The sequence below is a fragment of the Mirounga angustirostris genome, unplaced genomic scaffold (genome assembly GCF_029215605.1).
Source record: "Mirounga angustirostris isolate CCGP_5_RB_7025 unplaced genomic scaffold, mMirAng1.0.hap1 SCAF_4, whole genome shotgun sequence".
Taxonomy (NCBI): Eukaryota; Metazoa; Chordata; class Mammalia; order Carnivora; family Phocidae; genus Mirounga; species Mirounga angustirostris.
The window spans coordinates 86,938,335-86,950,590 of record NW_026991712.1 but is presented as its reverse complement, the minus strand read 5'-3'; the positions used below and the strand labels follow the sequence as shown (position 1 = coordinate 86,950,590).

At 48.5% G+C, this 12,256-nt stretch overlaps 2 protein-coding genes across 2 annotated transcripts; one reads left to right on the top strand and one right to left on the bottom strand.

Moving 5' to 3' along the window:
- Positions 1-92: 92 nt before the first annotated feature.
- On the top strand, positions 93-9,049 carry LYSMD1 (LysM domain containing 1). Its single transcript, XM_045896667.3, has 3 exons — positions 93-890; positions 7,048-7,412; positions 7,810-9,049. Exons 1-3 carry the CDS (start codon positions 711-713, stop codon positions 7,946-7,948), a joined length of 684 nt encoding a protein of 227 aa, XP_045752623.1. The 5' UTR covers positions 93-710; the 3' UTR covers positions 7,949-9,049.
- Positions 9,050-9,196: 147 nt separating this feature from the next.
- On the bottom strand, positions 9,197-12,006 carry TNFAIP8L2 (TNF alpha induced protein 8 like 2). Its single transcript, XM_045896669.3, has 2 exons — positions 11,918-12,006; positions 9,197-10,111 (listed from the first exon to the last, which is right to left on the bottom strand). Exon 2 carries the CDS (start codon positions 10,104-10,106, stop codon positions 9,552-9,554), a length of 555 nt encoding a protein of 184 aa, XP_045752625.1. The 5' UTR covers positions 10,107-10,111; positions 11,918-12,006; the 3' UTR covers positions 9,197-9,551.
- Positions 12,007-12,256: the final 250 nt, after the last annotated feature.

The following is a 12,256-nucleotide window of genomic DNA, read 5'->3' as shown; positions in this document are numbered from 1 at the left end:
GCGACCCGGCGACCCCGCACACGCGGGGCCTTTTGGGAAATGAAGTCTTTTTTTTTTTTTCAAGGAGCTTGCCGCCCAGCTGGCTCCTGGCCCTTGCATCTTGGCTGATTCGAGGCGTATGGGGAGACAAGAACCTAAACGTGGAGACCGATTTTGATGCTGTGACAGATCTGATGGGGAGCGGGCCTTGGAGGATCTCTGAGTGGAAAGTGAACTACAAACTCTCGCGGTCATCACGCGCCTCCTCTGCCGCCGACAGCCCACCAGTGGTGGGCCGGATTTATTCCTGACACTAGCGGACCAACCCCGGGACGGGGCGGAGCCAGGGAGCTGGGGGAACCCAGGAGGCGGGGGCTGCCCGACCTGGGGGCGGGTGGCAAACGGAGCGGAGTGTGGAGGAGGGTAGCTACAGTTCAAAGGTCAGAGGTCAACATAGCGAATTGTGAGACGGTCGAAAGTCAGCAGGGTGCTAAGGATAGACTCAGGTAGGGACTGAATCCTCGGCACAGATTTGTGGGAAGGGGGCTTGGAAGGAGGACAAACGACAGCCGAGGGGGCGCGAAGTGCCGGGGGAGGCGGAGAGTTAGGAGAGGAGACAGAAGGGGAAAGGAATCCCCTGGATATCCATTCCTAGACCCCAGTCCCAACACTGTCGGGCACTTAGCCAGGCCTCCCTTAGTTGCAACCCCGGCTGTCAACAGGGTGAGGAGATGACTTCTCCCTCTAGACAGGCCCCCCTCGGGGGGTCAGGACTGCTTCAAGGGAGCCGGGCTCGTTCTTACGGAAGCCTGGTGCAGTCTGCCTGCTCCCCGGTGAGGGAAAGACGCCTGGAGCATCAGTTGGCCCCCGGAGACACCCTGGCTGGACTAGCACTCAAATACGGGGTGACGGTGAGTTTTCCACGATCGGGATGCAGACTACCATTTAGAAGAAATTTATTCCTCATTAGAATGTAATGACTCTTCTAAGCAACTTCCCCTGAAATTTTCCTGATTGTGGTCTGATCCACCTTTATCTTTTTGTTTTCCCATCTCAGTGTTGCCCTGTCTGGTTGGGACAAGTCCTGTGCCACTATCCCAGTGGAGAGGAGCTGCTTCTATTTATTATGTCAGTCTCTATTCTAGAGGCTTTACATACATTGGCCCATTTGATTCTCACATCCCTATCAAACGTACAATTATTGTCTCCTGTTTACAGAAGAAGAAACTGAGACTTAGATTGGCTAACCAATTTGACCAAGATCAACTAACTAATGAGTATTAGAGTGGGAATTCAAACAGGTCTAACTCCAAAGCTCGTACTATTAACCACATAGAAACTTTTTAATTGCAAGTGATTAAGCATTACAGCAAACAATGGAGAGCTGATTTCTAATTCTAAGTTTTTATGAGACCAGTATTCTAACCACTCTAGTTCTAAGTTTTGTTTGTTTTTTGTGTTTTTTTTAAGATTCATGTATTTATTTGTGGAGGGTAGGGGTCTGAGGGGCAGAGGGAGAGGTAGAAAGAATCCCAAGCAGACTCACAGGCAGGCATGGAGCCCCACTCGTGGCTCCACGCCAGGACCCTGAGACCAGGACCTGAGCAGAAATCAAGAGTCCATTGCTTAACTGACTGAGCCACCCAGGCACCCCGGTTCTAAGTTTTTATTTTTATTTATTTATTTATTTTTAAAGATTTTATTTATTTATTTGAGACAGAGAGAATGAGAGACAGAGAGCATGAGAGGGAGGAGGGTCAGAGGGAGAAGCAGACTCCCTGCCGAGCAGGGAGCCCCATGCGGGACTCGATCCCGGGACTCCAGGATCATGACCTGAGCCGAAGGCAGTCGCTTAACCAACTGACCCACCCAGGCGCCCCTAAGTTTTTAAACTCTATCTCTTCTGGTTCTTTTTTTACTCCTCAGCGCTCTGCATTCTTTCCAGTAGGGTGGCCTCCTTGGTGCAAAACAGGTACTCTCTATGCCAGGCATTTCAGGCTATGCGTGTGGTATATTTAATAGGTGTAAAAATACATTGCATTGAACTTGATGAGTTTTTTTCCATATCCTGTCAAATATAGCCAACATTTATTTTTATTTTTTTATTTTTTTTTTAAGATTTTATTTATTTAATTGACACAGAGAGAGAGAGACAGCAGGGGGGAGTGGGAGAGGGAGAAGCAGGCTTCCCACTGAGCAGGGATCCCAATGCAGGGCTTGATCCCAGGACCCTGGAATCATGACCTGAGCCGAAGGCAGTCACTTAACCAACTGAGCCACCCAGGCGCCCCTCTTTTTATTTTTTTATTAAAATTTTTTAGCCAACATTTTTTTAAGATTTATTTATTTATTATTTTAGAGAGAGAAAGCATGGGATGGGGAGGGGCAGAGGGAGAGGGAAAGAACGTCAAGCAGACTCCCTGCTAAGCATGGAGCCAGATGCCAGGCTCCATCTCACGACCCTGAGATCATGACCTGGGCAAAGATCAAGAGAGACACTCAACCGCAACTGAGCCACCCAGGCACCCCTAGCCAACATTTCTATGCTTGGTATGTTTAAGCACTGTTCTAACCATCCCGAGAGATAGGAACATAAATAAAATGTGTAGATATTGCCCTCATGTAATTTGCAGTCTAGTGAGAAATGAATGGGGACACAGATAATGATTGCAGGTGATTGAATGTGGTGAGTTTGTAGAGGTATTAACAAAGGGTTAGAGGGGCGCCTGGGTGGCTCATTCGGTTAAGCGTCTGCCTTCAGCTTGGGTCATGATCCCAGGGTCCTGGGATGGAGCCCGGCATTGGGCTCCCTGCTCAGTGGGGAGCCTGCTTCTCCCTCTCCCTCTGCCTGCTGCTGCCCCTGCTTGTGCTCTCTCTCTCAAATAAATAAATAGAATCTTAAAAACAAACAAACAAAAAAGGGTTGGAAATCAGAAAAGAAGATTAATTTTTAGCTGGAAAGGGACAAGGAAGGACACAAGTGTAGATTTTAAGGGAATTTTAAGGGGCCTTGAAAGATTTAGAAGTTCCTTCCCGTAGCTCCTCTACAAACCTATAATCCTTTATACCTTTTTTTTTTTTTTTTAAGATTTTATTTAGGGGCGCCTGGGTGGCTCAGTCGTTAAGTGTCTGCCTTCAGCTCAGGTCATGGTCCCAGGGTCCTGGGATCAAGCCCCGCATCGGGCTCCCTACTCCGCGGGAGGCCTGCTTCTCCCTCTCCCACTCCCACTGCTTGTGTTCCCTCTCTCGCTGTGTCTCTCTCTGTCAAATAAATAAAAAATCTTTTAAAAAAAGAAAAGATTTGGGGTGCCTGGGTGGCTCAGTTGGTTAAGCAACTGCCTTCGGCTCAGGTCATGATCCTGGAGTCCCTGGATCGAGTCCCGCATCGGGCTCCCTGCTCGGTGGGGAGTCTGCTTCTCCCTCTGACCCTCCCCACTCTCATGTGCTCTCTCTCATTCTCTCTCTCTCAAATAAATAAATAAAATCTTAAAAAAAAAAAGATTTTATTTATTTTTTTGACAGAGAGAGACACAGCGAGAGAGGGAACACAAACAGGGGGAGCAGGAGAGGGAGAAGCAGGCTTCGCACTGAGCAGGGAGCCTGATGCGGGGCTTGATCCCAGGATCCCGGGATCATGACCTGAGCCAAAGGCAGACACTTAACAACTGAGCCACCCAGGCGCCCCCAGTTGTTTGTACCTTTTACATGTTTGTCTTCCCAATAACCTGTACTTTCCTTAAGGGACAGAACTGTTTTCTTTCAATTTTATATCTCTGGAGTCTGGCATAGTCCCCAGCACATAGAAGCCAATAGATGTTTTTTTGAACGAATGAAAACATGGCTAAGATTTCCACAGGTGGAGACTGGGAGGATAGGAAAGTGAACATTTCAAGTAGAGGCCATGGCCTAAACAAAGGAAGTGGATATGAAAGTACTGAGTGGCCCCTTCATCCCAGCAGAGGCTCAGAAGCTGTGCAAAGAAGAGAACCGTGCCACTGGTAAATCAGCTATTATTTATGGAGGTTTTCTTACAGCCCTGTACCCTTCTGAGTACAAAAAAGCTCTGTAGTCTAGTGAAGGGTTCCAGGTTCTGGCCTCATTCTGCTGCTTACCAGCTGAGTGGCTGCATAAGTCACTTCACCTGTCTGGGACCTGTTTCCTTACCATTTGTAAAATGAGGATGAGGTATTAAATAATGATAATTACCTGAGTTGTCATCACCTGTCATTTAAAGGACACTTAGTATGTGCCAAGTTCTATATATTATCTCATATTATCTCCATAAGATTTTATGAAGTGGATGTAACTAGTCCCCAGATATTTAAAGATAAGGAAAGCGAGGCTTAGGGTCATAACTTGCTACAGACTACAAGTCTGCTTAGTAGAGCTAGGATTCAGACCAGGTTGTCTCATTCTAAAATCCTCACTTTGAATTGCTCTGTTAAACTAACTAGATTCTCATGGCCTTTCTAGCTCAGCAGACTAGCTCAGCAGCCTAGGACTCCTCTGGGGTTTGGCTTTGGTTGCATCCTTTTTAAAGGGGGAATGATGTTGCCTTATATGGTACTTCTAGGAAATAATAAAAGCACCAGAAAATTCACAGAATTCATAACATCTTCGAGCTAGGGACTTAGGATATTATCTAGGCAAAATAAAATCTATAGCATTAAAGCACTTTGCAAAATAAGGGTACAAAACTACAAGCCAATTTTAATTTTTTTTATAGTTCAAATTAATCCAGTTTTATTTTGGACACATTATAGCATAAGATTTTTACTAACATACTACATTTGCGGTTTCTATATTTTGTTATCTAGTTTATTTACTCATAAAGCATTAATGAACCTCTACTGTGTGCCAAGTTTGTGTGATGCTGAGGAGTGCCTTAGGATACAGAAACAGCATCCCTGCCCTCAAAGGACTCACAGAGTTTGGGCAAGACAAATATGCAAAGAGGTGAATAACAATATAATAGGGTAGGTATTATGCGGCAATATTTACAGCATACCTTGGGAGCCCTGGAGAAGGTAACACAAAGGGAGTGAGAGTTGATGAGAAGTTTTCCCAGCAGAGAAGGGGACAGTGGAGAAGTATTTTAGGTAGATAAAGACACAAAGGTGTGAAAGATCATAAAATGTTCAGAAAAAAAATGAAAAGTTCAGGATGGCAAAATGTATAGGTGGCAGAAGAAGAGAGATGAAGCTAGACATCTTACGGGGGTAGATTGAGAACCCTTGAATGCTAATTTGAATTTTATCTCTGAGCCAATGGGGAGCCATAGGAGGTTGATAAAGCAGAGTAGTAGGTTGATCAGATTAATTTTTTTTTAGAAAGATAGATGTTAGCAGGGTGGAGATACATAGACGTGGAGAGAGGAAGACCAGTTAAAAAAACCGTTGTAGGGGCTCCTGGGTGGCTCAGTTGGTTAAGCGACTGCCTTCGGCTCAGGTCATGATCCTGGAGTCCCTGGATCGAGTCCCGCATCGGGCTCCCTGCTCAGCAGGGAGCCTGCTTCTCCCTCTGACCCTCACCCCTCTCATGTGCTCTCTCTCTCTCATTCTCTCTGTCTCAAATAAATAAATAAAATCTTAAAAAAAAAAAAAAAACCGTTGTAATGCCCGGATAAGAAATATTAAAAATCTGTTTTAAGGTAATGGTGGTCAACATAAAGGTCAGACTAGACAGGAGAGAGATTTTCGCAGCACTTTGGTTGACCAGTTCGGTATGGGTGTTGAAAGAAAAGAGTGATTATGGATGGCATTGATATTTCTACCTTGGGTGGCAAGTGGAAGGCAATGCCAGTCACTATGTTCGGTGATGAATAAATAGGTACTAAATATTTGGTCAGTGAAATTATTAATATTAGTGTGAAGAGCATCCCCAGAAGGAATAAAAAGGCCCAGCTTTGTCATTAACTTGCTGGATAGTATTAGGCAAGTAACTTAACCTCTCTGAGCCTCAGTTCCTTCATCTTTAACAGAAGTTCTTTCTTTTTTTTTTTTTTTTTTGATTTTATTTATTTGACAGAGAGAGACACAGCGAGAGAGGGGACACAAGCAGGGGCAGAGGGAGAGGGAGAAGCAGGCTCCCCGCTGAGCAGGGAGCCTGATGCGGGACTCGATCCCAGAACCCTGGGATCATGACCTGAGCCGAAGGCAGACGCTTAACGACTGAGCCATCCAGGCGCCCTTTAACAGAAGTTCTTAAAGTGAGGTCTAGGGATCCCTTGGAGTCTCAGGGACTCAGGATCTCAGGATCACAAGGTCAAAACTATTTTCATAGTAATGATAATAAGGCTCTATCTTTTTCATTCTCATTCTCATGAGTGTACTCTATTTTCCAGAAGCTATAAGACATTTAATATTACAGCCCATTGAATGTCGAGGCAGATAGGAGAATCCTCTGTGGTCTTTTGTTAACTCAGACATTAAAGTGACTTGCAAAAATGTAAAACAGTGCCTCTCTTTTTGCTCCATTTGTTGTTGTTTTGGAAAATAGTTATTTTCCATTAAAATATTTATGTTAACATGTAATGGTTATTTTGTTTTAAACATGTATTTATTTTACAGAGAGCAGGAGCGAGTATGGGGGGCGCCAAGGGAGAGGGAGAGAGAATCTCCAGCAGACCCCCTGCTGAGCCAGGAGCCTGATCCAGGGCTCAATGCCACCACCCTGAGATCAGACCTGAGCCGAAATCAGGAGTCAGATGCTTAACTGACTGAGCCACCCAGATGCCCCTATAATGGGTTATTTAAAAGAAATACACGTTTTTCAGTTTGTTCAGTTTTAATTTATAATACCTTAAATGTTGATAGCTATAATCTACATAAATGAAAGCTTTTTTTCCTCAATAGTTTTTAATAATGTCAGGGGACCCTAACACCGAAAAGTATGGAAACCTCTGATCAATAAAATAGGAATGATATTAATATCAGCCCTTTGTATTTTAGCTTGGTTGTTATAGGGTCAGATAAGACTCTGTACAATCACTTTAAAAGGCATGAGATGCTGAACAAATAGAAGATTGATATTATTACTGTCATTAATTGCGGTGACTTTTCTTTAAAGATGGAACAGATTAAGCGTGCAAACCGCCTTTATACTAATGACTCCATCTTCCTGAAGAAAACCCTCTACATCCCCATCCTGACAGAGCCCAGAGACCTGTTCAATGGTTTGGATTCTGAGGAAGAGAAGGATGGAGAGGAAGAGGCACAGTCAAGTAAGGATGAAGCTCGGCCACCCTCAGCTGACAGGAAGAAACAAGAGACAGGTTCAGGCCGTGCTAACGGGGAGGTCCTTCCCACACCTGGCCGGGAACCCCCAACTCCCATCCATGACCTCTCTGCCTCTGATTTCCTTAAGAAGCTTGATTCACAGATCAGCCTATCAAAGAAGGCTGCTGCCCAGAAGCTGAAAAAGGGGGAAAGTGGGTGAGTCTTGAACGGTTCCTTTTAAGCCCCTCCATAGACTTCTGCCTCCTTGCAACCTTACCTAACCAGACCCACAAGTAGTCAGCAGAAGCAGGGGAAAGCCTTTCGCCCAGGTGGCCCTGAAACAACAGAGCCAGTGGCTGCTGGGATGGGTAGAGCAGCAGGAAATGGTTCTCTGTTCTCACTGGGGTGAAGTAGATGAGTGGTGGTGTAGCTCTCATGATCCATGAAGGAGCATTAGGGTTAGAATTTATCGAGAGGGTAATGAGACTCCATCTCAGAGCAAGCAGCTCATGTATATTAGGAGGGGAGGACAGCTTCCCATGTACCTGTTCACTGGGCCCTTTCTCAGGTTCTTCCCCTGACCTGTCACTTTGCCCCCTTTCCTCACCTGCAGGGTACCTGGGGAGGATTCAGGCCTTCACCTGAGCTCCCCACGGATGCAGCAGCGAGCAGTCCTAGGTCCAGTGCCGCTGACCCGGACCGCTCGGACCCGGACGCTTCGGGACCAGGAGGATGAAATCTTCAAACTCTGATGTCCCCAGAACTGATTGAGAGAAGATGTTGAAGGAGCAACTTGAGGGGGAGAGGAGCCTGAGGTGAGGCTCAAGAACATGGCTTCCCAGCCCACCTCCCTCCCTCCTGCCATCTTCCCAGCCTCCTGTCGATCTAGAGTTCCTTGGCCTGGGGCAGCTTTATTGGGGATGGGGAATAGAACCCTCCTCAGTTCTTGGGCTGAATCTAGAGCTGTCTTTTAGATTCAAAAGGCTCTTTTTACATCCCGGCTGCCTTTCCCATCCCTTTTACCATTCCTTGGCCTTAGAGCAGGGAGACAAGGACTCCCCCAGCCCCCAACCTCCTCCCCATTTCCGACTATATTACCTAATTTATTTGGTGCTATATTGAAGTAATATTTGTTTGCTGTATCTTATTGTTTCCCTCTTGTAACTGAAAAATGGGATTTCTATAGTTCTGGGGCAAGGGGAATCCAGGACCAGAGAGCCAGTGACTGCCGGTTCCCCACCTTTGCCGCCACCTTAGGCAAGCATGTTACTGAGGATGGGGCAATCTGTGACCTAGCCCTTCTGCAGAGAATGGCAGACAGTGCTGGGCCTTTCCCCCAATCTCAAAGTAAAGCGTTTGGGCTCAGTTCTGACTAACCAGTTCATAACTTTTTCATAACTCTCGCTCTGAGAAAAAACAGCGAAGTAGGGACCAGAACTCTCCATGCCACCAGTTCACCCTTCTAACCTGCTCCTCTGTTCAGCCTGTGTGAGGCTAAGGGATGAAAGAAGAATTACCTTGGAGTTTGAAGAGGAGGACGGTTGGGGGAGACTTTTTGTTGTGGGAGTTTCTTTGTTACACTCCCTCCCCACCAGAGCCTGTTGATCTATGCCTTGCTCCTCACTGCATATTTATTTGCAATTTGTAGCACTGATCTGCGGTACAGTTGGTTTTTGTTTTGTTTTAGTTTCTTAAGCAGAAGTAGGCAAGGGAACCCCAGTGATACTTGAAACTATGCCTCAGTCTCCCATATGGAAATGGTGAGAGGTGAGATAAGTGGTGTTTCTGTATCTCTTGCCTCTGTGACGGTCGTAAGGTGTAAGAAGCTGGAGAGATTAAACATTGAGCCCTGTGCATGTTAAGTAGTTTTATTTCCCCTGTGAGAATCTCCCCTGCCCTAGCCCCTTCTTCCTGCGCTCTGGAACAGAGCCTCTGGTATCTGTCCATGCTCTGCCTGGAGGTGGAGGTCTAGGAGGGCCCTCCTGTCTTTAGTGTCCCCTGAAGGGTTAGTTGGGCTATGCCCTCTTCCCCTGGTTCACAATGGAGGGGGCTTCCCTGTTTCAAATGTCCCTTATGGGGGAAATAGAGATCCAAGTTTCACTTCGTCTTTTTCAGGCAGCTTTGTTTCCTGTGCTGGGGCTGGAGTGGGAGAGAGGCCTCAACCCTCAGCTTTGCTTCTTCTCCACCAGCAGTTGGGGGGGTGGGGTGGTCTCAGAGGCAAAAGCACTCTGGGGAAAGACTGAAGCCTGAGGACTGAAGAGCATTAGTGCAGATGAGCAGGGTTAGAGAGCCCATTCGGTGTGGTTTTCTCAGTCCGCCGTGCGGCTAAGGTAGGACGTGCTGGGTCCCGAGCTGTCAGAGCTTGCCCTCGTCCAGCAGCTTCCGGAGCCCATCGCAGATCTTGCCCCGGTGCTGAGTGAAGTCGGGCCCGTAGAGGGCCGTGAGCAGGCCGGCGTCGGAGAAGTGATCGAACACGTGGCGGATGCGGCCGTGCGACTTGGGCGTGAGGTGGCGCGCCACCAGCTCCAGCAGCGTGTCCCGGCACTCGGTCAGCAGGCCGGCCAGCACGGCCGCCTCGAAGGTGAAGTCCACCTCGCCGAAGCTGAGCGCGGTCATGGCGCCCTGCCGCAGCTTTTGGCGGAAGCGGTCAGCCAGGGCCAGCTCGCCGGGGCCGAAGCAGCCGCTGCGGTGCAGCACGGCCACCTTGACGGCCACCTTGACGAGGTCCTTGAGAACGCGCTGCGCCTGCGGCCGGCTGTGCGTGTACTCCTTGGAAACGCGGTAGAGCTCGTCGAGCACCTCGCTGCTAGTCTCGTCCATGAACAGATGCGCCACCGAGCGACCTGCCATCTTACTCAGCAGCTTCTTCTCTGCTTGCAGTGCCAGACTCTTTGAGCTGAAGGACTCCATAGTTCCTGGGGAAGGGGGAGGGGGGTCTGCGGTCAGATACTGGAAGAAACGCCACAGGCTTGCGTAGAAAGAGAGAAATGGCTTTTCTCCCTTTCTCTGGTTTCTATCTCATTGTCATCTTTTTTTTTTTTTAAGATTTTATTTATTTTAATTAGAGAGAGCACAAGTAGGCAGAGCGGCAAGCAGAGGGAGAGGGAGAAGCAGGCTCCCCGCAGAGCAGGGAGCCCGATGTGGGGCTCGATCCCAGGACCCTGGGATCATGACCTGAGCTGAAGGCAGACGCTTAATGACTGAGCCACCCAGGCGCCACTCATTGTCATCTTTCTTTGTCATCTTTTCTCCCTGGGCCCCCTCAGTCTTCTCTGCCTTGTTCCCATTTCTTTTCCTGTGGAACTGTAGGAAATCTCAACCTCTACACTTCCCAGAGGGGCATGCTAGCTTTGGTGGGGGCGTGAGGGCACACAGGCCGCTAGCCCCCAGAAGTGAAGCCTTAAAGGGGAAGTCGGCTGTTGCTGGGCTACAGGGGAAAAGATAAGGCTCACCTGGCGACTAGTTGTCACAGCGACCACTGGGGACACTGACTATGTACCATACATCTATGAGGTGTGGCTGTTACTCTCCTTGCTTTACAGCCAAGCAAACTGAGGCTTGCTTTAAATAATTTACCCGAGGTCAAACGCAACCATCTTCCTGACTCCAAAAGTCCGTGGCAGCTCGTGTGCTATACTGCCTTGGGAAGTGGGTGAGGTAGGGGTCCCAGGAGTCCTGGTAAAAATAATAACTCACGTTTATTGAGAACATATGTGCCAAGTGCTTTATGGGAATTGTCCCAGTCTTCCCAACCCTTTGTAAGGTAGGTGTCCCCATCTTGCCATGAGAACACTGAAGCTAAGAGAAATCAAGCAACTTGGCCAAAGTCACTAGCAAATGATTAAAATGGGCCTCGAACTACAGAACCCAAAGAAACCTCCTTCCCTGGAACGCTTTCACTGAGGTTGATACAGACTAAGGAAGCATGAGAAACAAACACCTCCGGGGGGGGCAGGTAGTAGTAGAGGCCCGTGGTCTTCTGCTGGGACTGAACCGAGGACCCTCCTGGTGGCACATCACCGCCACATATCCAGGGTTCTCTCCCCGTGGTCTTTGCCCGTGGTTCTGGTTGTTTTGCTTCTTACTTCCCCCCTCCCCTGCTCTGCAGGATGTGGCTGTTACCGCAGTAAGGAGCAGCCTCGCCCTCTCCCCTGAAGGCACAGGGGAGATGGGTACCGTTGCGGAGAGGGTCTTGCCCCGCTGTATCAGTCCAGTGGGAACCTGAAACCTTGCTTTTTGCTCCTGGCCTTGGGGTTTTCTGGACCGGGCTCCACAGCCGGAAGAGGAGATTGCTCCATGCGAGCCTTCCTTCCTCGTTGGCCTTCCTGTTACCCAGCTCTTCATTGCACCCGTGGTTATCTCACATCTGGTCCACTGTCCTCTCCCTCCCGTTTCAGCCTCCCTTTTTCTCTTGTCTGGGTCCTGCCCTGCGATCCTCGGGCCAAGCTCTCCCTCTGGCCATTATGTCTACCTCCATGTCTCCTACGATGTCCTCACATCTCTCAGTACTCTGTCACACACCCATATCACCCCCATGCCTCCACCCTGCCTCTATACTGTCCCAAACCATGTCTTTCTGAGGCTGCCTTGCCCCAGGGAAGACTGAGCTGGGCCTCTGCTGAGAGTCTCACAACATGGAAGGCTCAGGCTGACAGAGCTGGGACTCTTCTGCCACCATCACCCCTAAAGCCTCTACCCTTCTGTCGCTGACGGCCCCTCACCTGCCGCGTGCGCTGGGTGCCAGTCTCGCCTTGGACGTTCCGGGAGAGCTGACAGAATGGAGAAGCTCCTAAGTGAGAGGCCCTTTGGCTTGGCCCCACCCCTCAAGCCCCGCCTACCTACTCTGTGCTCAACCTCCTGTTCATCACACTGTCTTTGAGACAGTGTGGCCCAAGAGCCTCCTAGAAATGCAACAAAGGTTAAAAGGAGTAGCACTCTGTAGGAAATAGCCCTGGTTTTGTGAGGTTAGGGGGACGGATTGCGCATCCTCTGCTTTCAAATTGTCTGCCTCTTTATTTCCTTGATGCCCAGTTCTTGAGATCTTCTTCTTCTATTTCTGT

What these genes read in the sequence shown, in the direction of transcription:
- LYSMD1 (XM_045896667.3), top strand. Translation starts at nt 711, where the DNA reads ATGACTTCTCCCTCTAGACAGGCCCCCCTCGGGGGGTCAGGACTGCTT. An exon ending in CACTCAAATACGGGGTGACG is followed by an intron (nt 891 to 7,047) that starts GTGAGTTTTCCA and finishes TTTTCTTTAAAG; the next exon opens with ATGGAACAGATTAAGCGTGC. An exon ending in CTGAAAAAGGGGGAAAGTGG is followed by an intron (nt 7,413 to 7,809) that starts GTGAGTCTTGAA and finishes CCTCACCTGCAG; the next exon opens with GGTACCTGGGGAGGATTCAG.
- TNFAIP8L2 (XM_045896669.3), bottom strand. Translation starts at nt 10,106, where the DNA reads ATGGAGTCCTTCAGCTCAAAGAGTCTGGCACTGCAAGCAGAGAAGAAG.